Here is a 22,632-nt window from a genome sequence, read left to right as displayed (position 1 = left end):
TACTTTATGTTTAATTATTTGCAAAGAGTATTCTTCATGAAGTTGGCATTAGCAAACTGTACATACATAAATAACCATTTTCATATTTGATCATTTTTTTACAGATTCTGTTTCAACAAGGCGATGATGTCTGATGTCTTGTCACCGCAGAATAATTATCGCAGTAATTACAAAGCACACTATTTCAGGTCATAGCCGTCTACTCAAACACTGCCAGTGATTGTTTAGCTTTCTTAAAAGCCGGGGACTTTCAAGTGCATGCTTAAAAAAAAGATAAAAAAATAACGGCCTTTCTTAAAAAGCATTTCAACAATAATATACAAATCAGCTTAACAAAGTAGCGTATACGTTTTTTAATATATGCCCCAGCTGATTGAATTCTCCGGAAAAAAAAAAGAATACAAGCCTTGGGAAAAGAAGTCGGCCATCTTGGCTGGACGGCTTGAGTGCGGTACCTTTCATCAGTGCTCATGTCAGTGCTTTAAGTTCAGATTTAACTTAATATTTCAGCACTCAAACTGGACGTCTCCTGTACATTTTCAAGGTTAAACATCACACACTCAAGACGGTGCTTTAGCTTTATCAAAACTAACTAATCTATCAACTGATTAAATACAAAATAAATAGTAGCAGCACTGGATATCATGGACAAAAAGCACAGTCGACTTTGGCTCCCAACATACAATATATAAATAGTGCTTTGTTTTCAATGATTTTTCACAGGTTTCTATGGAAACCTTCAAAATAAAAATACACATTTAAGTTAAAACAACGTGAAATAATTGAATTGGGGTCTCTGGATGAAAGTCCATTTATCCGGAGTGTGAGTTTAAAGGGTGGATGTGATTTCAGGACGTGTGTGCAATGTAAGGGAGAGAAGTCTTCATTTCATCTGTGAGTCCCTTCATCATGCTCGAGCTCCCCTGCAGGGGAAGAGTTTTTTTTTTGTTTTTTTTCAGGGCACAGGGTGAGAGGAGACATTCACAGGAGTCAGTGGAGTCCTTGGCAAAGCAGAAGGTAGACATGTGCTGCGTCTCATATGGGAGGAGGTCCGTTGGTGTAGCGCAACATGGGATGGAAAGAGCGGGCAAAGTTGTTGGCATGGTGGCAGCTATAGTCCTCCTCAGTCATGGGCACCAGACAGGCCAGGCCAATGACGAGCAGAAGGAGCAGCTGGAATGGGAGTGCGGCCCGAAGGACCCTCAGCAGGAAGGACGGGCTTTTAGAGGAGGAGGAGGAAGAGAAGGAGGAGACGCCGTCCTGAAAATCAGAATGGGAGGAAACGCAGCCAGCGGCGCCTGGTGATCTGCTCCGGCTGCAGGAAGACACAGACACAGGTTAAAACCAGGAGAGAACAGACCTGAGCGAGCTCGTACTTGCAAGTCACTTTTGTGTTTTTAAACCCACATGATCACTATATTTTTCTCAGAACTGATGCTCTCTGTGCTCGTCTATTTAGAAACAATTGCTCCAACCAAATGGACTTGAATCAGAAAATTCACATTGTGATAAATATAAATCTGCTTTTAGCTCATTAACAAAATGATGCAGACATCCAACATTTAACTTCTATGTCATCAGGAGAAACATATGAAGACAAAGTCCATTATTTTCAGATTGCTTTACGGATTTTTTAAAGGAAATATCTTCTGGTTTGAAGCTCACTCTGCTGATTAGCATTTTTCAACATTGTCATGAACTAAACTGAGACTTAGGAAGTAAATGAATGATACGGTAAAATGATCAATATTAGAGGAAGTACAAGTTCTAAAAATTCACATGGGTTGAGTGACAAAATTGTTTGCAAATACTACATCAAAAAATAACTGGACAGGAGTAAAGGCAAAAAGAGGAAACGGTAGCAAATCCAGCATCCATGAGTTAAAAACAGAGTCCAACACTGACAGAGACACGTACATTAAACCTACACACAAACACACACACACATACCAATAACAAACATACTTAAAAAAAAGATTAAAGCACAGGCATTCATAGATATGGGAGCTGTATCTCATGAGGGGAAACACTCTGTCTTTAGAGTCAAGTGTGTGAGAGTTCAATGTCACGTCTCATTCCAAACACACTCAGGAGCCAAAAGCCCTGCTGGTTTCCACTCCTGGAGCCAAGAGTGAAGAGGAGGAAACAGCAAGATCTCACTGCGGCTCATCCTCACAAAAGGCTTCAGGAGGGTCAGACCTCCTCCAGCCACTCACTCTGCTGACAATTTCCTGTATCCCTTATTCACTGTAGTTGATTAAAATGTGAGAATGAGAGTCCCTGCACCTCATTTAAAGAATGCAAACAGGCAAACCAGAGATCATTCCTACCAGAGCACTTAAGACAAGTTTAGGTTTGCTCTACACCAGGCCTGTGTCTTATTGTGTCAATTCAGTAAAATCTTAGTAAGTTAATCAGAAATGACTAAGACTTAGGGGTCTGGAAAATAAACAAAGGAAAGAAAGTGGCAGTTAAGGTAGGAGGAAGAAAAGTGCAGGAGTTATTGGTTCACACCCTGCTTCAGAGGAGGACGAATGAGGAAGGAAGTTCAAGAAAGGAAACAGAAGGGGTGAGGAGGAGGAGGAGGAGTAAGAAGGGGGGGGATAAGTCTCTGAGATTCCAGTATTGCCATCTAGTGGGTGAAGACAGAACCACAGTCACTCTGAGAAAGGAGAGGCAACGAAAAGAACGAGGCAATATTTCATGATGCCATTCAAGAAGCAGCAGGGCAAAGAGAAGCAGCGAAAATGAAACATATAACGGAGGGAGCAGCCTGATGAAGGCGATTCCCTTTTCTTTTAAGAGCTGGTAACAAGGTCTCTAGAATAAGGCACAATCATGGAACACAGGGTAACGCCTGAAAACCAAATCAAAAGAAGAGGCTAAAATGATTTTTTAAAAACAGTCTATTATTTGTAATTGTTTTACTATGAGTAAAACTGATTGTGGTTTAATGATTTTCTCATGTCGACTCAATAAAATCATGTTTCTCGTCAGGCAAATCTTTGGTTCCATCATCGTCCTTTGTTTCTAGAGTCCAGGATTGAAGTACCTGTGGCGCCGGATGCTCTCAGGGTGTGCTGGCTGGACCTGACTACTTTTGCCTCGGGGCTGAACCACGCAATGAGCAGGGAGGGGTAAAAGAAAGAAAAGAATGTTTCAGTCAAGGGCAAATAAAGACAAAGCTTCAGATGAGAGGAAAAAAAAAAACAAACAAACATAAATAGCCATAACATCGCTAAGAGAAGGAATCATCGTCAACCAAAAAGCAGCAACATAATCAGTGACGAACCAAGAAATCTGGCTTCTCGAATAAATCTACAAAAGTCCAGTTACGAGAAACAAATGACATTTTTGAACAGTCACAAAACTGAAACAAAAATGTTTTTTTTCTTTACATTTAAACAAAACAAAAAAAAAGCTAAGTGTTAAGTTTTATCCTATGAAAAGAAAAGCCAGCTTTTCTTGTACATTTTTGGCAGGTCAACATGAAGTGGGCAGCAAAAACCATTGTAAAAACAAAAAAGACAGGGGTGGAGGGTAGCATCCAATCTGTATGTGGACATATTAGCAGAGACATCCAATAAAGATAATCATTATTATCAGTAGAAAAAAAGGGGGTAGCAGAGAGGGGCTTTTTTAGAGGCTATCTACTTGTACTTGGAGGGAAATGGGGAATCTTTTCTATAGGAATTTTTGCTGTGCGCATGAAGCATAAGGTTTAGCCCCTCCTGCTGGACATCATGAGGGAGAACATTACCAATCGTTTGCGGCTCTGGACGGACACCTCTGACACAGGAGAAGCTGATGCACAAGTTTCAGCTTTGGCAACGGGCAGCGGTAAACAAACCTAAAATGAAAATAAATCCATACAGCAGAATCAGTAATAAAGATACTTAGACCTACTAACACTGGATGAAAACAGCTCAAGAAAAAGAGATTCATTTAATCTTATTATTTTTGGGAGCATTTTCTGACCTGCTGTGTGTCCACTGCCTCCAGTCTCCTCTCCAGCCCCTCGAGGTCAGAGCTGACCTCCCTCAGGAGCAGCCTCAGTCTGTTCAGGATCACATGAACCTTCTCCTGAGCCTCCAGACACTCGCTGCCCTGATCCCAGATCTGCTCAGAGACCTGCTGCGGCTGCAGTGTCACAGCGTGAGGTTTGGTGTTGACCAGCAGCTGAGCAGAAAGCTCCTGAAGAGACGACACTTTATGCTCTGAGTCAAGCAGCTCGCGCTTGATTTGCTGCAGGAGAATAAGGGAGACAAGGTAGTTCAACATCTAGGTTCTGGAATTATTATTCTCTTTTTATTAAAATGGCAAGTCTAAGTGGCTTTTTCAAAAGGATTTCAAAAGTACCGATCAAAAAAGGTCTCAAAGAGACATACCGTCAGAGTTTTGTGATGTGCTCGAAGTGTTTCACGATCCAGTTTGGGAGGGATAGGCACCACCTTGTTCCTCCTGCGGTCGATGTTCTCCAACCACAGCAGCAGACCGTGGCTCATCTCATGAAACTCCTGAAAAGACAGAAGGTACATACCACTTTTTTAGTTTACAGTGTTGAAAAAGAGCAAAAAAAAAAAAAAAAAGTAGTAAAAGGAAAATAGAAGGAAGTTAAACATAAAACCAAATAGAAATGAGGTTTCACATATTTGTAAACATTTCCATTTAACTCAAAGTTAAATGGAAATGCTTTTGTACTCTTCATGCCTGACACATACAAAAACAGTTACCGGTAATCTTATTGTGTACAAAGCAGAAAAAAGGCTGCCTACTATTGATAACACTTTGCTGGAAAGTGTTCATATACTGTGTGTGTGTGTGTGTGTGTGTGTGTGTGTGTGTGTGTTTGTGTGTGTGTGTGTGTTGTAGTACCTGGCACTGCATCAGCGCCTTCTGCAGCTCTTCCCTCCAGTCCTCCAGGGAGGTACCCAGACGATCCCAGCGTGTGTTCATCTCTTTCAGTCCATCCCTGAGCTCCCACGCCTCCTCAGAGTCGGGGTCTGACTGGAGGAAGTCTGCACTGCTTAGGTTGATGGACAAGACCTCTGACTTGTGAGTGTCCATCCCCTTTTGCAGCTCCTGAACAGGGAACAGGAATATAATGACCCTGAGTTATGAGCTAACCAGACTGTAGCTGGGTGTCAGATAGGGGAAGCTGAGAATACAAAGCTGTGAGCAGCAGGATTATGAGGTGTGTGTGACATGTTGGGTATAGTTTATCAGGCTGCATTGGGCTGTATTTATAGAACAATGGCATCTCTGCAAGAGATTTCAGGCAGCAACAGCTGGACTAAGAACTCAGGGGAGGAGGGGCATGAAGTATATAGCTTTTATTTCCCCTCTCTGTCTCCCCTGGTCATGCAGTATATAACTATTAATAATCAAGTATGTAAAGATGTTACATCCCTGTGATGTCTTGTGTTAAGCACTTTGAATTTCCTTGTTGTTAAAATGTGCTATATAAATAAACTTGCATTGCGAATATTTTTGAACTTTAAAAAGTAAGAGACTGGCAACATATGAATCTTCTTCACTTAACTCTTTCAGGACTCAATAAGATGTGTGTGCAAAGCCTCTTTTTTTTTTTTTTAAAAAAGGAGTAACAGTGAAATTTAAAAAAGCAATCTGTGGCAAAAAAACCCAAATAGTTCATATTAACTGAAGATCTGCCTCTGACTAAGCTTAAGCCACCTCAAGCCACCCTATGACCCCACCCCTGTCTTGACTGATTCAAAACATTGTACAGAGACGAACACAGATGAGAAAGCAAAGTACAACTTTTTTTTTTCTAAACTTAGCTATAAATTCTAAATTCAAGAAAATCTAATCCGAGCTGGAAAAGAAGTGGAAAACACAACACTTCCAGAAAATACTAATTTCTACTAGATTTCCTTTGATTTTTTTCACTTTGATACAGAAACTGAGACAGACACAGTAAAAGTACCTTGAGCCTCTTGATCCTCTGCTGGATGGTGTGTATGTCAGTGCTGAGTTGGAGCCCTCGCAGTTGGCTGAGTTCAGCCTCAGACTGACCCAACCAGGCCCTCATTGTCTGCAGGTCTGAGATCAGCTGCTGCCACTGCTGCAGGTTCTGTTTGTTTCTGTGCTTCTCGCTCAGAGACTGAGCCTGGATTAGCTCCCAGCGCTCGATCACACCTGCAGGGAAAACAGATGCTTCAGTTTCACTCAGCTCACGCACGGTTTACAGAGAGGTGTCGTCTGTCTACGGCGTTTCAGGGTGATGTTTGTGCGTGTGACTGACCGGCGCTCTGAGTGTCTGTGCTGGTGGGGTTGATGAGTCCCGGCATGTCGTCCTCGTCCTCAGTCAGTTCTCCCTCGGCTCTCTTTACTGCGTCTATACTGCCCCGACACTCTCCCATCAGACGCATCTGAAGGATGAACAAACAATCGAACAGATAAATGAAAAAAAAAATGAAAAAAAAACATTTGACTAAATCCTGCATGTGTGCTGATAAATTACTATAAACATTAAACACCTCAATATTAGGAATAATAATATTTAAATGATGTCTAAACCACCTTGTGTCTGTTAGTGGTTGACTAAATGTTCACAGTTAAGATGTATTTACACTAGAGATAATAATTTTGTGGTAGATTAATTTTTTTGTACCTTGAGTAAAACGTACAGTATGGTCTTGTAAAGTTTAGTGAAAGGGACTTTAAGACACAAAAACAATAAACTTATTTAAAGCATTTAAACTAATGTTGTCAGCACATTTCTGTCTTGGCTTAAAAATAAAGGTCAATTCTTTAACTTTTAAAAAGGTAAGGATTCATTATTTTAATTCACTTTCACATAAGTGACAATGTTTCATCAGTCAGCTAAGGATGAATCCAATGACCAGGACTCACATAGCCCATGTAGGTGGAGTCCATGTTGGGGCTGGAGCTGTTGGCTGTGGTCTCTCTCTGCTGCAGGTGGAATCGTCCTGCATCCAGAGCCTGATCCAACTGTCTGAGACTCGCCTCCAGCTGACCGGGCTCACCTGAAGGGAGGCAACAACAGGGTCAAGAAAACATGGAGGGAACAGATTTTCACAACATTATTAATTTAGTTAACGTGCTGTTGGTTTGAACCGACTCTGTGATGGCATGCATTAGTCTGAAATGCAAAGTTAAAGACTGAATGGTGACAGAAAGGAAGTCAAGGTCAGGATTTAATGGGTTAAAAATGATGTTAGCTATGGAATGAATGACAGAAACAAACATGTTTATGGACACGAGCATGCAGTGATAGCATAAATACATTTATTAATGTAGAAGGATTTTATATGAAGTTTGGGACATGCAGTTGTAATGGTGCTTCTCTGCAGGTAGTAAAATGTTGTGCATCACTTTTAGTTTATGACATGCTCTCCTCTCTCATGCTGCAACACTCTTGTTTCCTACCAGAGGATGATTTCAGTGTGTTCTCAGTCAGTTTTATATAAGCCTCGGGGCTCTCTGGGATAATTACATCTGGGAAAAGAAATATTATACATAAATATTTGTATTTTTTTTAATATAATTTAAAGTTTTAAATCTCCTATATACAGCATTGACTTCCTCACGCCAAATAACGATGCTTAGATTTCAGAGCTCTCTAAGATGTCCTTTCTGTTATTTTCTTGTGTTCACATCCTTTATTCGACTGAAGTTATCATAGAAGACTTTTATGACTAGAACTAGAAGTGTTTTCACTCCCTGTTACTGAATACAATACTGAGATTGTAACCGGCACCAGAGCAGTAGAAATCTCTTCTTAAAAAAAAACAGTTTTGAAAATAAATGATCTTTGCCTTGTTTTGAGAGTAGAAGGTAAAAAAAAAAAAGTTGAAATGCATTATTGTGTAAAAATCTGATCTCCTGTGATCAAACTGTTTTTCTGTCGTGTTCTTTGTCACACTTGAGGAAAAACGACTACTTCCTCACCATCAACAATGACATCACAATTTCCTCATCATTGCTTTCAAACCATAATCTCTCTTTCTTTTTGTATCATGATCTTTAACACATGCATTATCCTATAAATCAAATGACTCTAGCTTCCATATAGCTCAGTACAAAAAAAAATTCTTCCTCGAAACTTTGAAGTTGTTTTTCAGACCTGTAAAACATTGAGTTTTATGTATAAATCAAATCCATCATAGAGCCGTGAAGTGAAGCTGGACCGACCTGACAGCACTGTGGTAGCTGTCCTCAGATACTCATCCTCCTCCTCTTGCCCTCGCCTCCTCTCCCTGTGACCTCTTCCTTCTGGGCTCTCCAGGTCTCTGCTCAGGTCGTAGTCGTGGTCCCACTCTAAGGGGATGGAGTCGACGCTGGCCGGCGTGTCACGTCCTGAGCGGTCAGCCCGGATGAGGACAGTCGTGGCCGAGGGGGGGCGACTGGATGGGCGGGGCAGAGAAGAGTCGCCCCACTGCAGCTCAGAGAGGTCTCCACCTTCCTCCAGTTCCAACTCTCTGTCTGAACCATCGAGCTCGTCATCGGCCAGCTGAGGAGGACGGCCATGCGGGAATTAGTGTAAGGAAGCAAAGACACACGGTAGAAATGTCAGTCCAGAATTGCTTAAAGGCCCGATTGTAAAGACACTCTACAGATCTGATTGATGACTGGTTGGCCTGGGATCAGACAGTGAAACCACAGGACAGGTGTGAGACTGTCGTAGTATTTAAAAACCAAAATGGAAGTTTCTTATTGTCTAAAAACAGATAAGATAAATGCAACTCCAGCATCTCAGTTACTTGACTGATTTACACCTCAGAAAGGTGATTCTGACTGAACTACAGTACCAATGTAAGAGTGTATAGTTCTGACATCTTTATTTAAACACAATCATATTCAATATGTCATAAAAAAACTCAGTCTTCCCCTTCAAAAAAAAAAAAAAAAGTTAGACTGTGTAAAAACATGTGGAACTACGAAGTGCCAAAGCAGCTTGTGAGGTGAACATGTGAGGTGTACAGACACGTAAAAACACAGCACTGCTGTAGATTCAGTTTGCTCCCAGCTGTCAGAATATAAGTATGTTGGACAAATGTTTGGACCATGTCGAGGGTAGGGAAGGAGGACAGCTGTACATTTACTTGGGTTTGTAGACTAGAAGAACAGTAGTCCTCGTAGCTCAATCTTCCCCTCATTAGCAGTTCATGCTACTTTTGCATGAAACAAAATGACTTGCACCTTTACATTTGAATTCATCATGTGTAGCGTTTCTAAAAAAAACCGCTTTAATGGATCCACTTCCACGGTAAAAACTGAATTTTATCGACAATGGTAATGAGAATGTTTTCATGTGTTGCTTGTTAAATCTTTACTTACAGGCAGTCGTGTAAGTTTCTTGTAGTATCTGTCGACTCGTCCAAACACCTCCTGACAATATCTCTGCAGCTCCTCCAGCTCCTCCTCGATGACTGCCGCGTCCAGAGGTTCACTCTTTTCAATCAGCGCTTCCCCCTGTCTGAACACCAGCTCGATCTTCCCCGTGTTCAGATAGATCTCCTGCTGGAACGCCTGAGAATCACACGCAGCAGAGATAAAGAATAGGACAAGAATAATGTACATCTAATCCCTGTATCCAATAAAAAATTTAAAAGAACAGAAAATCCAAACCCCTATCTTTTTCAATTAAAAGTGCAAACTTTGAATTAAACTGAAACAGAATTATTTTTGTTTACTGAATGCAGAAAAAATGCATGTACAACAAAGAGAAAAATGTATGAATATACAGTGACAGAGAGTATAAAGAAGTCTTTAAGTTACACTAAATACTATACATATTAAACTGACATGATAACATGCTTTATGAACATAGTCTTTCTGTCTCACCCTGAGCTGCTTTATCTTGGCCTGAACATCACATTCAGAGAAGTGCTCGATGTTGGTCAGCTGGAGGTCCATCTCTGTCAGCCACACCAGAATGCTGTCTCTGGCTGTCTCAAACTCCTCTCTCTGGCCGATGAAGTGCTGGATAAATAAAAAAAGACGTGCAAACACAACCATGCTGTATTGATTTCCTTTATCTTTTTAAGAAGACTGGGGGGTGTTTCTCCATGAATAAGATTATTATTGAGCCAACAATCTCAAACTCTTACCTTGAGTCTTCGTAGGATGGCTGCCACCCTCTTCTGCAAGTTATCCCATCGCCTGTTCCCATCATGCACCCTTTCTTTGAGTTGGCAGGAGGAGTCAGTGCGGTTCTCCCTGGCTAGACGACGGTACTGTTTGTTGATGAGCTCTAGTTGGGTCAGACACTCCTGCACCTGCCGCTGGAAGGCCTGCAACAAAAACAAAAAACAACTTAGCTCTGAATAAAGAAAAAAACATGCACAAAAAAGGACTAAGGAAAAAAAACACAAACACTGACTCTCTTCATTTTCAGCACTGCAGGAGGCTGCTTATATTATTGACGAGTCCCTTTGGGTTCTTAGTAAAGAAATGTGAAAATCATCTTTCTGTTGTCATATTATTGTATTGTCTCATTCTACTATAGATTCACAGTCTGTATCTGTAGAATATCCATGGGCATGTTTACTACAAATGAAGGACATAAACAGACATCTTTAGTCAGGTCATGCAGGGGAAGGATTTCTCTTACATGGGTTGTACAGAGTTAACACACTGAAAATATTTTCTCTTCTGTGTTGACTAAGAAAATAGAAATTGGCATAGTAGTTCATAAGTGGTTATCAAATTCTTTATTCTTGAAAAGAGCAATTTATTCTTTGTTTAAAAATGTTTTACTTTCCACTGGGGCACAAACTCAGCAGATTTTCAAACGGCTGGTTTGGAAAGCTCGCTGGAATGTGCACGTGCACAGTGATGGACAGCAGCAGCTGAGCAGACCAGTGCAGACGAGTTTGAGCAACATGACACTCTTTCCCTCTCTTCAATGTTTCCCCTTCTCTGCACAGACTCTCTCTGTCTACAGATTTATTCAGCTCATGTGAAAATATATTCTGACAGGAAACGTGCATGCATATGCAACAGACGAGTAAGGGATCTGTGTTTTTGCACTCTGCAAGAACGACATGCACAAACGATGCAGAGTAGTTAACTTTTATTAAGCATTATACGAAGTAGAGAATTGAACATACCTCAAACTTTTTAAGCTCTTCTTTGGCAACAGTATAAAGAACTCCTGAGGAGTTGGGTAGAGCTGCTGTCCTCTCTGAGGTCTTCAGCCAATCCTCAAACCTGGAGTAATCATCCAGAAACCTCTGCCACAATCTCCACGTCTCCTCGATCCTGCACAGAAAAGGCTTTCAGTCATTTCATAGCTACATAATCTCAAGTAAAAATTTTAAAGTTCATGCAAAAATAATCTGCAGAAAAAATAAGCACGAGTCACTGACTTGAGCCTCCTCTCCATGGACATGGCACAGATGTTCCTCCAGCGTCTGTCCAGCCCTCGAGTAGCCTGCTGGATGGAGTCACACTCTGTCTCTGTGGAGCAGGCGTCACAGTCGTGCAGCAGGACTTCACACAGGTTTAGCACGGATGCCACACCTGTGCTGTGTTTCTCAATGTCCCTCTGCAGCTCCTACAAATCATTCAGAAAAAAAACCTTCACATTTCGAGGATTTTAAGATTATACGAGTAGCCCAGGGTTCGCTCACATCTGCTTTTTAATTTATGTTTACTGATAACAAGTACACATGAACTTAAATCAATCCGGCTCCTTTATGCTATGAATTAATCAGGCACATTTCCTTTAATAGAGTGCAGGAGGATCACAGCCAGCATGTTAAACTAAATGGATGTATGAGTTAACTTTGGAAGTCTGCAGAGGAAGGAGGTCAGTGGGGTCTCACAATTCAGTCCACAATTAGAGCAGCACCCTGGCAGCAGGAAGGACACTGGCACTCACTGTGGACTAGCTTCAAACAAACAGTCAGGGATGAATGTATGAGTCATGCTGTTTCCTCATGTGGCTCAGTGTCACTTATTTTCAGCTATCAGAGTCATATTGTTCGGGTCTTAAAGGATCTCAGCCCAACAAAGAGAAAGAAGCTTGTAAACAAATCTGCAAACTCTCTTTGTCTGTATTCCCTGTCGGCATGTTTGTGTGTTGTCCCTCCTAACCTGCTGCTGGTTGAGCTTCCTTTGGATCTCCTGGTCGTCACAGGTGTTGTAGACGATCGGTCTGGACAGCTCCGTCTCGATGTGAGCCAGCCACGCACGCAGAACGCTCATGTTTTTATCCAACTGCTGCACCGCCACCAGGGTCTCCCTCAACTTCTTCACCCTGGTAGAAAACAGAGTCAGAGTCAGCACGTGGGAGAGCTGCGAACACGTTCATGGAAAACAGTTTAGGAAGCCAATAATGTGGTCCAGATTCTGTTCAGTTTTCTGAGTCGATGTAATTACAAACCACACAAAATCCAAAAGGATGCGTCATAAGAGAGATGTTTTAATCAGGCAGAGAAACAAATGTAAACATCTCGAGGAATTCTTTACAACAATCGGAAAGCAGAGCAAAAAAAATAACCTGAAAATGAGGAGTAGAAATTCAGATTCTTTACTACTTAATCATTACTCGACACTACACAACAAATGTTAGATTTGCTCCCTTATCCGAGTATTATTAAACACACGGCAGCAAATGTGAGACAAAACAAACATTAAGAAGCACATGAGGCTGATATGAGGTATAACTCTGGTATAATGTTGTTTTCAGAACAGCCTTAAAAAAAAACAGCTTTAACATAAATTCTAAAGTTTTTCCTGCCTGGAGACATCACAGTCGCAGTCCGGCAGCTCCTCACTCGGGCATCCTGCCATATTGTCTGTCGCTAATTCCAAAACCATGGGGGAGCGGAGTTCCCAAAGACAACGTAAACGTCAGGTAGTGTAACGATGAAGTTCCCAAAAACCTGTGTGCTCCGTCTTTGAGCTCCACATGGGACTTTTTCTAAACTGTCTGCTCAGAAGGGTCGAGGAGGGGCGGAACAACTGTGACTTATCAACTGTTACTCTTCAAGGTTAAAAAAAAAAAGGGAACCCCAAACATACGAGAGTGTGTGTGTGTGTGTGTGTGTGTGTTTCTGTGAGTGACAAGTGCTGCTGTTTCTAAAAACAGACTTACAGTCAGAGACATGTGCTGTAGAGCTGGTCTGTGTCGGAGTATCACACTCCAGATACACACAAAGGGAGGAAAAGCAGTCACTAAGGCTCGAGACTTTGTAGGCATAGAAACGTCTTTGGACAGTTTGCAAAAAGGAAAGTTTTCATACAAGGAAGCAAGTAAGCAGGTGGATAATAACACAGTACTCCAGTTTCAGACAGTGCTACATTTCTAAATCAAACGCTACATGGTCAGTTGTTCTGGGCATCTGAATGTTACAAACTGTCTGCCCTGTTGTTTGTTTAGTAAAAGACAGATGTCAGAGACAAAGAAAGTGCAGCTGTTGTTGTTAGGTCAAACACAAGACTCCCCTTCCCCTCGTCTAGTGCAATCCCTGAGGGCAACAGCCGGAAGAAAGCAAAGGGCCCCAGCAGGGGGAGGGGAGGATAGAGTAACAGAGGTAGTTCAAGTCAGGTCTCTGACAAAAAAACAAACAATTTCATACAAGTTACAAAGTGCAATTCTGCATCATAACAAGACTGGTTCCAACTCGTACAGAGAGAAGGTCAGGACAAAATGGTAGAGGAAGAGTAAACAAGGGTGTCAAGGAGGGCAGAAAAGGAATGTCAACTCCGCTCAGTAGGAGTCCCACTCACACCAGCAAGGAACGCAGGAAATGCCTCAACAGCATTGTGGGAAAAAGATTTTCCCATTAGAAGCACTGGAGTGCCATGAGGGAAACCATGGCAACAAAGTGAGGCCGAGACATGCCTGAACTAACAAAACCTTCATCCACTAGGGGAAGAAGTGTGTTGTGTGTAGGGTTAAAAGTAGGCATGGGAACATTTGTTTTTGAATCTTGATACAGTTGTTTTTTTTTACTGAGTAGATTACAAATTAAAAGAAATTAAAAAATGGTGTGTTAAGAACTTGTATCTTAACTTTATCGGGTGGTCCTCACAGAGCCCACACCAGTTTAACAAACAACCCTCTTTAGAGTGCACCCACCTGGCAGCGATGAGGTCCAGCAGGTGTTGCCAACGCTCGCTCACTTTGCTGAGTTTGTGTTGGATCTCGGCCGCCTTGCTGTCTTGGCTGGCCCTGGCAAGCCGATCTCCCATAACCTGCAGCTGCTGCTTGTTCTCCTGAGCTACACTGATCTCCTCCTGGTAGTCCTGAGAGAGAGAGAGAGAGAGAGAGAGAGAGTCACCAACCAGGTTAAAACAGTGAGGTTTGAGTTTGGTATAGAACATATGTGTGTACCTGAGACTCTGCATGTCATTATTTAAATAAATAAAGAAATTGAAATGTAATCTAAATCAAATTAAAATACACTTACTTTAGTTTCTCGGATAAAATAACTCAAATAGTTCAGAGCATAAAAATATGCTGTTTTCAAAACAATTTATACCCAACTTAACAGTTTTCTGTTTTTTTTTCTGGAGTGCATTTTTACTCGGAGGAATGTGCACTGCACATAAATATCTGTATGTGAAATTGAAGTGTCTCTGTTATCAAGACTGTGTGCTGAATTCACCTTGCGCAGCTTTTCGATCATCTCTTCAATGCTGATGTCTCCATTCTGAGAGACTTTGCTCTCCATCTGAGTGAGCCATTCACACAGCTCCTTGTTCTTCTCATTGAACACAGCCCACTCATTCAACTTCTCGCTCACCTGCTGCCTGCGCAGGGAGAGCTGAGGGAACAAAATGAAGGATGGAGGAGCACAGGAGAAACAGGAGGATTTGATAAATGAGAGATTAATAGAAAGGAAGGACAAGAAGGAAAAGAAAAGAGAAAAAAATATACTGTTGTTTGGAGCAGTAGAGATTCTGGAGAAGAACTGGTTGCCGATAAATTCAATAACTTAAACTATATTGATTATTCAGAGTTAAACAGGAAAAGGTTAAAAACACAAACTGGCACAATATGCCTTGGCTTTAATCTTCAGTGAATCTACCTGGTGGAAGACCTCCTCCCACTGGCGCTGAAGCAACCGGAGGCGTTCCTGCAGGACTGTGATGTCATCTGCACTGACCACGCCCTCCAAGGAGTCCCTCAGCAGGAACAAGGAAGTGAGGTCATCAGTCCAGCCCTCCACACTGCTCTCCAACTCCTGCTCCCACGGGACGTGACAAGAAATGATGGACAATGTTAAGACCACATTCATAGCACTGAAATACTAAGATACTGACTGCCTGTTCAGAGGGTTCTTTCTTTGACCTCATAACCAGCAGCAGAGCAGAGAACCACAGAGCAGGACTACTGAAGCTCAACTGCAGCTGCTGCACCCACAGAAATAGTGATGAGAAACCAAAACAGCACACAGACAGTGAGTGTCACAACAAGGCATTTCACAAAAAGACACCAAATGGCCTGTCACTACAAGAATTTCTGAAATAAGAATAAAAAACAATTGTGACATGTCTCAGTCAATGAAAAAGAAACAGCTTCATTCAAGGTTATAAGGGCAAGATAAGGTAACACAGACTCATCCAACCTTGCATCTCCTCCTCCTCCGTCACTATGACGGTTCTGCTGCAGCGTAATCATTTGTGGACCCAGAGAATGTCTTCATTACGCAACACACGCAAACACACAATAGGAAGCACACACACACATACATTTAAAAACACCCCCACTGCAAACACGAATGCTGTGTCCTCTCTCTCTCTCTCTCTCTCTCTCTCTCTCTCTCTCTCTCTCACTGCCATGCGCACGCACCCTCTCCTCTCCATCTCTCTCCCCACCCCCTCTCTCTCCCCAGCTGATGCTCACTACGTGCGTCTACTCTGGCTGCCCTCCTCCTCCTTTTCCTCTTCCTCCTCTCTAAGGATGACGTGTCATGCATGAAACATGAATGCAAGTGTCCAACGGCCAACACAAACTGCAAATGATTAGCATTCGGAATTCACACTAAAATTGTGAATTTGCTTTGATACAAATGTGTTCTCACACAGCAGAATCCAGCTATCATTTCAGTAGCTGTATTTATACAGACATTTACTACATTACAACAAGCTAACTTTAAAAACTGAAAATAAATTAAAGCCTTTAAAAAAAACACAATATCTAAATCATTACAAAAACATAAACAATCAGGAGTTTAACTTCTTGAAAGAACTGAATTATGAATGTTTTCTTTTTTTTTCTTTTTTAGCAATTAAAAAAAATCTTATGACATTTAAAGAGCATAAAAAAAAACTAAAACCAAAGGAGGAAAAACAAAAAAAAACTAACAATATCAAACAAAACGCGCACCAAAGAAAAAATGATTCAATTATGCGTTCTTTCAGAAGAATAAACAAAAGTTACGCCAACAGTCTGAAAACCGACCGAACAAGGTCACAAAATGAGACAACAGCTGCTAGATTAAGGCGTGTTTTTGCTGCTGCCTGTCTGGCATTTGATGTGTTTGTCCCCATAGCCAGATTAAAAGAGTAGAGGGAGGACAAGTTGATGTGGATGAATGTGTAACAGAGAGAGAAAGACAGAGAAAGTCTAAGGAAAAACAGAAAGATTAAGAAGGTGTATGTGTACAACATGCATTTGAAAAAAAGAGCCAAAGAGATATTGCATGGTTGAAAAACTATTTACCTCAATGCTGTTTAGTTTACTATTTGTCTATATATAAGTAATTAAAAAAAACTCAATTTTTGGCTCAAATCATGCAAGGATGAAGCTGAAATTACAATAAAAAAAAACAGTGCCAGTAAGTCAAATAAATAGTAAAGAAATCAACATTGCTAGCATTAGTGCATGTACATTCATTTCGCTCACCTTGCATCTGATTTGCTCTGAGTGTAGCTCTTCATGATGATCAGGCAGTGGCAAAGACAGCTTTCTCTTGAAGGCTCTCAGTTTCTCCAGTGATGCAGTTATGCCTTTCTCACAGCGCTCCCAATTCTACATACAAACACACGGACAAATACACAGAGGGGTTTAGAGCATAAAGCAAAGAACACAAGAACACATTCGCAGATTGCAGATCTTCACTTGAAGGGAAGTTGCTATACATTCTTACTGCAGCTGTAGAAGTAGCATCAGAGAGCTGCAGAAAACATTATCCCAAATTGACAGGCACACATACACAAACCATCCTGAGGCTAAAGCTAAAGCCAGGCTACTTAAATTATCATGCAGCAGAAGAGCCCCCTCAGCTCTGAAACTCCAAAGCAACACCATGAGACAGCAAAAAATCCAACAGTGGAAGAAGAGAATTAACAGCTTCATGACAAAAGAAGGAGGTGCCAAAGGGCAGAGATTACAGCTATTCTTAGAGTCTGAATAATGGTCTGAGTTCGGGGTAAAACAGGGTAATATTTGGTAAGAAGTGCTGCAGCAGAGTGGCATACCTGAAGCAGGAGTCATGGAAAAGAAAAGAGCCAGGGGAAGACTAGCATGGCTGCTCTCAGTACAAATGAAAAACAAAAGAAAGAGAGGATAACTTGGATGTCAGGAGAATAAGATATAAAGCAAAAGAGCGTAAAAGTGTTCCAAAAAGGTTCCCGGATGCATCTCTTCAACTGCGTCACTCTAAGATTCAAAACGGCATGATCAAAATCAGCTGCAAAATTGACCTCCCTGTGTTGAAATCATAACAGCTCAGTGCACATTGTGTGTGCACTGAGCGTGTGTGTGTTTGTATGGGAGTGTGCCCTAGGCTGGGCTTTTTTGTAATGCTTGCATGTGAAAGAGTGTGTGCTTATGCTTTATGCTGCAGTGTAGTGAAGAGAGCCCTTTATCTTGGCCCTTAGCGTAGACCAAGATAAGACTTCATGTCTCTGAAATAACACGCAGTGTCCCGTAGCAAAGCTCCGATAAATGTCTGACCTTGAGCAAGCCGTGCAGCTCCCTCCTCTGCTGGTCCAGGCGCTGGTGCGCGTGTCTCCACCTCTCCTGAATCTCCATCAGCTCTGTCTGCAAGGTGGACTCTGCCCTCGCGTCGGCCGATGACAGCAAGCTCCTGCCGGCCTCCACCGTCAGAATGTAGCCTCCATGCTGCCTCTGGAGCACCCGCTCCCTGAGCTGGAGGAGCAGAGAGAGTGACGGGGGGCAGAGAGGGAATAGGTTAACTAAAGGAGTCTAGGGGTTGAAGGAAGGGCGAGGGTGTAATTAGTATGAACATCAGAGTTGTGTTTCCATCAAATATTCAGTTTAAAGAGTGAAGAGAAGCAGAAAAGTAGATTTTTTTTTGTGAAGATGAATACATCCTGACGTCCCCTGTGTCTCGTTTGAGTTCTTTCAAATTGTCTTTTAATGACCTTAAAATGATACCCTCTTCTTAAACAAGCGTTACAGTGAAATAATTAGCTCAGGGTGAAGCGTGACCTGTCGTGATAGTAGAACAACCATTTTTGAGTTAAACCAATCCATCCTCTCTGGTGTTGTAACCTACCTGTATCTGGTCTACCAGGTTCCTGGCCTGCTGCAGAGCGACTGGCTCTCCAGGCTGATGAACGTCTGGATCTCGGGTGACTTCTTGCAGCCACTGTTGCAGCTTCTCCGCCATCTCTCTGTAATTCTGCCACTGTCGGACCAGACTGTCGATAATGCCCCGTTGCTGCTGGGCCCGCCTCACTACACACTGCCACTGATTGCTCAGCAAGGCCAGTTTAAAACTGAAGTCCTTTCTGTTCAGGGGGGGACATGAGAGAATTAGATGGTGTGCTCCTCACAACTTTTTTCAGGATGATAGGTTCAACTGCTATAAAGGACTGTGCCTACCTGTCATCCACTTGTCCCTGGTCTAGCATTCGATGTCCATCACTGATGATGGAGTAGAGAATCTGTTGCCTGCTAAACATCTCTGCCTGGAACAGCTGCAGGTGAAGATGGAGATATTAGCTACAACACAGGACATACAAAGGACAATAATAAGTGCACTAAAACGTGGAATGCTTCTCTGACCTCATGGTCTCTCTGCTGCTCCAGCAGACTCTTATGGTTTCCTGAGATCTCAGCAGCCAGCTTCTTTTCAGTCTGAGACAGGAAGTCCATCCAGGCCTCACACTTCTGAATAAAACTCTGCTGCTGGAGCACCACTGCCTGCAGCTTACTGGAGAGGTAGAAGATGACACAAGTTGATCAGAATATAACAGTACCAATACTTGTTCTCTGTTATAATCCAATGCATATAATAAATAAAGGTAGTAAACAGTAATGTTGAAAAGGGGCTTTCTAAAAGCTACTTTGCTCCTTTCTTATTATCTATATTGGTGGATGTTTTTTTTTTTTTGCATTTAAGTGGTCCTTGACTACACAGTGCCACTACAAAGAAGTAAAAGGTGATGGGTTTTTGTACCTGAACCTCTCAGTGAGGTTGGCGGAGTGAGCTGCCCAGGATCTGTTGAGACTTTGCAGCCGTTTTACGTCTCTGTCACTGACTGGGAGTCTGTACATCAACTCATTCACACGTTCCAGGTCTGGAGACAGACTGCTCAGATTCAACAGGTGAACCTGGAAACACATTATCAAACATTTTTTGTAGGACAGTCACAATAATGAACACGCCTTGTGTGTCAGACATTTTAGTTGGAATGACATACATTATACATTAATCCTACATGCCTGTCCCACGTGTTCAAAGGGAGAGAAATGATGAACTAGACACAAGCCTTTTTCATACCTGCAGTTTTTCCATTCGTCTCTGGACCACAATGACATCTGGAGACCCAACTGAGTCAGACTCCTTCAGCACCTCCTCGGCCTCCGCAGCCTTACTGATCAATGTGTCCATCTGCTCTCTGAAACCCTCACAGGCCTGAGATCCAGTCTGCAGACAGTCAGAAAGAAACATTGAGAATAAAGTAATGCCTTTAATTATATCCTGGGTTTGGATAGAGAGGAGTTGCATGTACCTGCAGTAGTTCCTGCTGCCTGTGAAGGCTGTGCTTCAATGTTTCTAGGCGATGTGTGAGTGACAGGTGGTCAGACTGGAGAGCTGCCGAGGAGGAGGCATCAACTTGGCTCTTCAGCTGCTCCCCTAAAGCCTGCAGCTGCTGGAGGGTCTCTTGTGCAGAGGCCTGGTCACCGAGGCACGCCTGCAGCAAATATGTGATCACACCGAGGCACGTTAGGGACAGAATCACTGAGATTTGAGACTTTAGAAAAAGCAATAATTTGAAACATGTCATGAGATTAAAATGAACTGCAAACAGGGGTGTAGAGATTTACTATAAAAGTTGTGCAGACAGGACAGCACTTCACTAAAATTTCCAGCTCTCATCCAGTGTCTTCAGTCAAAACAACAGGCTGCTTTGAGTGTTAGAGACAGAGTGATTCCAGATATCATACAGCTTGGCCCTGCAAGCCCAGCGTGACACAGAGAGACCCCTGTAGTGTAAATCAGGGGCCTGTCTTTCCCTTTGCAGTCTCTTTTTGAAAAGGCTTTTGTTTGTTTTTCAGCGAATCTACATTCAAGCAGACAAAAGAGCAGAGTTCAGTTTGGTACTCTGCAGAGGGGATAGAGGCTTTGTAGCATCTCACGCTGACGGGCCGCTTCAGATGTCATTCAAAAGATCTAAAATGCCGAGGAAACTGGCAGTTTGCGGCAAAAGATCAGAGAGAATTCAAAATGTGGCCGAATTACAGTGTAAAAGCTTTATCCTGTGTTTGTGCTCCCTCTTTACTTACATCGCAGTCATTAATCCAGACACTGCTCTCCTCCTCTGTGATATCCTTGTCAGTGGCGCTCTTCAGCAGGCGGTCAGCACGTTCCTCCTGTTTCTGAACCGCTGTCACACACTGGCCATACAAGGACCTGTAGCGCTGCCATAACCCCAGCAGGGCTTTACTGCTTCTTAGCTGTTCTGAGATCTGCTCTAAAAGAGAATTCCACCTAATATCGGAGAAACACATGATCACGTCAGCTCAGAAGCGAGTCTATGATTTGAAAGTCATCAAGGTTGAGGATGTGTTATTGTTGTTGTCTACCTAATGTTGACGCTCTGCAGGGCTCTGTTGAGTGTTTCCACCACAGAGGGGTGGCACTCCGTCAGAAGCTGATGCGTGACGGAGCCAAACTTCCTCAGACTGCTCTCTTGCTTATCCATCTCTTCTTGTAAGTTCTGAAAAACACAGACACCCACGAAAAGTTATTTCATACCTTGTGTTTCCATTTAAAATACACAATAGTCACTGAATGGATATTTCTATTTGCAATCAGTTTTTTTCATTAATCCAAAATAAAGAGGGGTGTTTATTTTCGGCCCTCCTCACCTCAAGACTCTCCACCTGCTGCTGAACAGCCTCCAGAGACCCGTTAAGGAGGTGCAGCCTGGACACAGAGTACCTCCCCTCCATCAGGTAACCATTTATCTCCTCTGAAGCCCTCCGGTACAGCGTCCACTGTTCCAACACCGACCGCAAGCTCACCTTCATCTGACTTATCTGAAGAAAAGCATGGTCTTAAAACCAAATGGGAAAAATGAAGCATCAAATCAGAAGAAGTGGTCCAAGACGCTCACCATATGGTCCAAATGAGTCCAGGATTGGCTTAGTCCTTTAAGGGTCTCCCTGACAACAGAGCAGGTGGCACCTTTCTTGTCCTTAATGAGAGCATTTGCACGTTCCTCAGCTTTCTCTAGATCCTTCTCTTTTTCCTTCACTGATTCCTCCATCTCCTACAACAACAATAGTATATTTTTATTTTCAGAAATATAAGCATTATACTGTGTGTTGCATACCCAACAGTGCTGTGTATGTGTACCTGACAGTCTTTAAGTGCACTTTGCACCGATGCTACATCCTCTATCCTGTGTCTCTTCTTCAGTTTCTCCTCCTGCAGAGTGAGCCACGTTTTCAAGGCCTGAACTCCATTTTCATGCTCCAACCAACCTTCCAAAAGTCCTTCCAAAACCTGAATCTAAATGCAAACACAATTCAGAACGTTAAAGAGCAACAGTCAAAATATTTCAGCTCTTATTGTTGTCTTAACTGTGACAGAACCATTACCTTTTCAGCAATTAGCCCTTGTAATATCTGCCATCGTCGATTCATGGCACCAAGTTTTTCAGCGAAATCTGTTTTGTCACTGCGTTTTCCTTCAACATCCTGACTGCTGATCTGCAGCACTGACTGGTTCACAAAGTCCACAGTCAACTGCTTGCACGTTAGATCTATACGGAAACCCTGTGACAAGTCAACACAAGACGAGACATGATGAGTGAAGAGTGAAGAAGAGGGAACGAAGGATTTTAGTCCTTTAAAGTCCTTTTTAAAATGTTGCAGCCTGACCAGATTACTACAACTAAAGTGTTAAACTGTAGCGTACCTTATACTTCTGCAAGAAGTTCTGCACCACCTCTGAGCCTACAGCTCCTATGATTTTGTCCTGGTCTTCCTCTATGATGTTCTCCATGAGAGAAATCCAGCTCATCAGCTCAGTGATGGCGTGCCGTGATGCCAGTTTCTCCATCTGCAACTGAGGGATGAAAGCTGAGGGCTTAATAACGTGACAAAAACCAAAAACTATTTCACAAACTCATCAGCGGTTATGGTAAGGCTTATACCAATACTTCTACCAAGTGAATTAAAACATTGACATTTTTTCATTTTAAAAA

General features: G+C 42.3%; 1 protein-coding gene across 2 annotated transcripts in view; it reads right to left on the bottom strand.

Moving 5' to 3' along the window:
- The window catches only part of syne1a (spectrin repeat containing, nuclear envelope 1a), a 286,238-nt gene that overhangs the window by 159,577 nt on the left and 104,029 nt on the right, over positions 1-22,632 (bottom strand). Inside the window, exons 114-148 of one of the 2 annotated variants that reach the window (XM_079360699.1) lie at positions 22,344-22,493; positions 22,025-22,201; positions 21,780-21,935; positions 21,538-21,693; positions 21,290-21,460; positions 21,005-21,138; positions 20,705-20,909; positions 19,930-20,112; positions 19,698-19,844; positions 19,374-19,528; positions 18,980-19,127; positions 18,797-18,891; positions 18,468-18,702; positions 17,903-18,097; positions 16,850-16,975; positions 15,030-15,185; positions 14,607-14,765; positions 14,078-14,244; positions 12,088-12,250; positions 11,358-11,545; positions 11,100-11,250; positions 10,098-10,280; positions 9,832-9,969; positions 9,325-9,516; positions 8,179-8,497; positions 7,414-7,482; positions 6,877-7,010; positions 6,266-6,392; positions 5,948-6,159; positions 4,876-5,082; positions 4,389-4,517; positions 3,979-4,245; positions 3,761-3,850; positions 3,053-3,111; positions 4-1,315 (exon numbers count right to left, since the gene is read on the bottom strand). In XM_079360699.1, the coding sequence (XP_079216825.1) occupies positions 1,036-1,315; positions 3,053-3,111; positions 3,761-3,850; positions 3,979-4,245; positions 4,389-4,517; positions 4,876-5,082; positions 5,948-6,159; positions 6,266-6,392; positions 6,877-7,010; positions 7,414-7,482; positions 8,179-8,497; positions 9,325-9,516; positions 9,832-9,969; positions 10,098-10,280; positions 11,100-11,250; positions 11,358-11,545; positions 12,088-12,250; positions 14,078-14,244; positions 14,607-14,765; positions 15,030-15,185; positions 16,850-16,975; positions 17,903-18,097; positions 18,468-18,702; positions 18,797-18,891; positions 18,980-19,127; positions 19,374-19,528; positions 19,698-19,844; positions 19,930-20,112; positions 20,705-20,909; positions 21,005-21,138; positions 21,290-21,460; positions 21,538-21,693; positions 21,780-21,935; positions 22,025-22,201; positions 22,344-22,493 (5,823 nt within the window). In that variant the 3' untranslated portion in view covers positions 4-1,035. Of the gene's footprint in view, positions 1-3; positions 1,316-3,052; positions 3,112-3,760; positions 3,851-3,978; positions 4,246-4,388; positions 4,518-4,875; positions 5,083-5,947; positions 6,160-6,265; positions 6,393-6,876; positions 7,011-7,413; positions 7,483-8,178; positions 8,498-9,324; positions 9,517-9,831; positions 9,970-10,097; positions 10,281-11,099; positions 11,251-11,357; positions 11,546-12,087; positions 12,251-14,077; positions 14,245-14,606; positions 14,766-15,029; positions 15,186-16,849; positions 16,976-17,902; positions 18,098-18,467; positions 18,703-18,796; positions 18,892-18,979; positions 19,128-19,373; positions 19,529-19,697; positions 19,845-19,929; positions 20,113-20,704; positions 20,910-21,004; positions 21,139-21,289; positions 21,461-21,537; positions 21,694-21,779; positions 21,936-22,024; positions 22,202-22,343; positions 22,494-22,632 lie in introns of those variants that run through there. The other variant, XM_079360700.1, reaches the window with a different exon arrangement.

This window comes from Symphodus melops (genome assembly GCF_947650265.1).
Source record: "Symphodus melops genome assembly, chromosome: 1".
In the NCBI taxonomy this organism is placed as follows: domain Eukaryota; kingdom Metazoa; phylum Chordata; class Actinopteri; order Labriformes; family Labridae; genus Symphodus; species Symphodus melops.
This window is presented reverse-complemented; position numbering and strand designations above follow the sequence as displayed.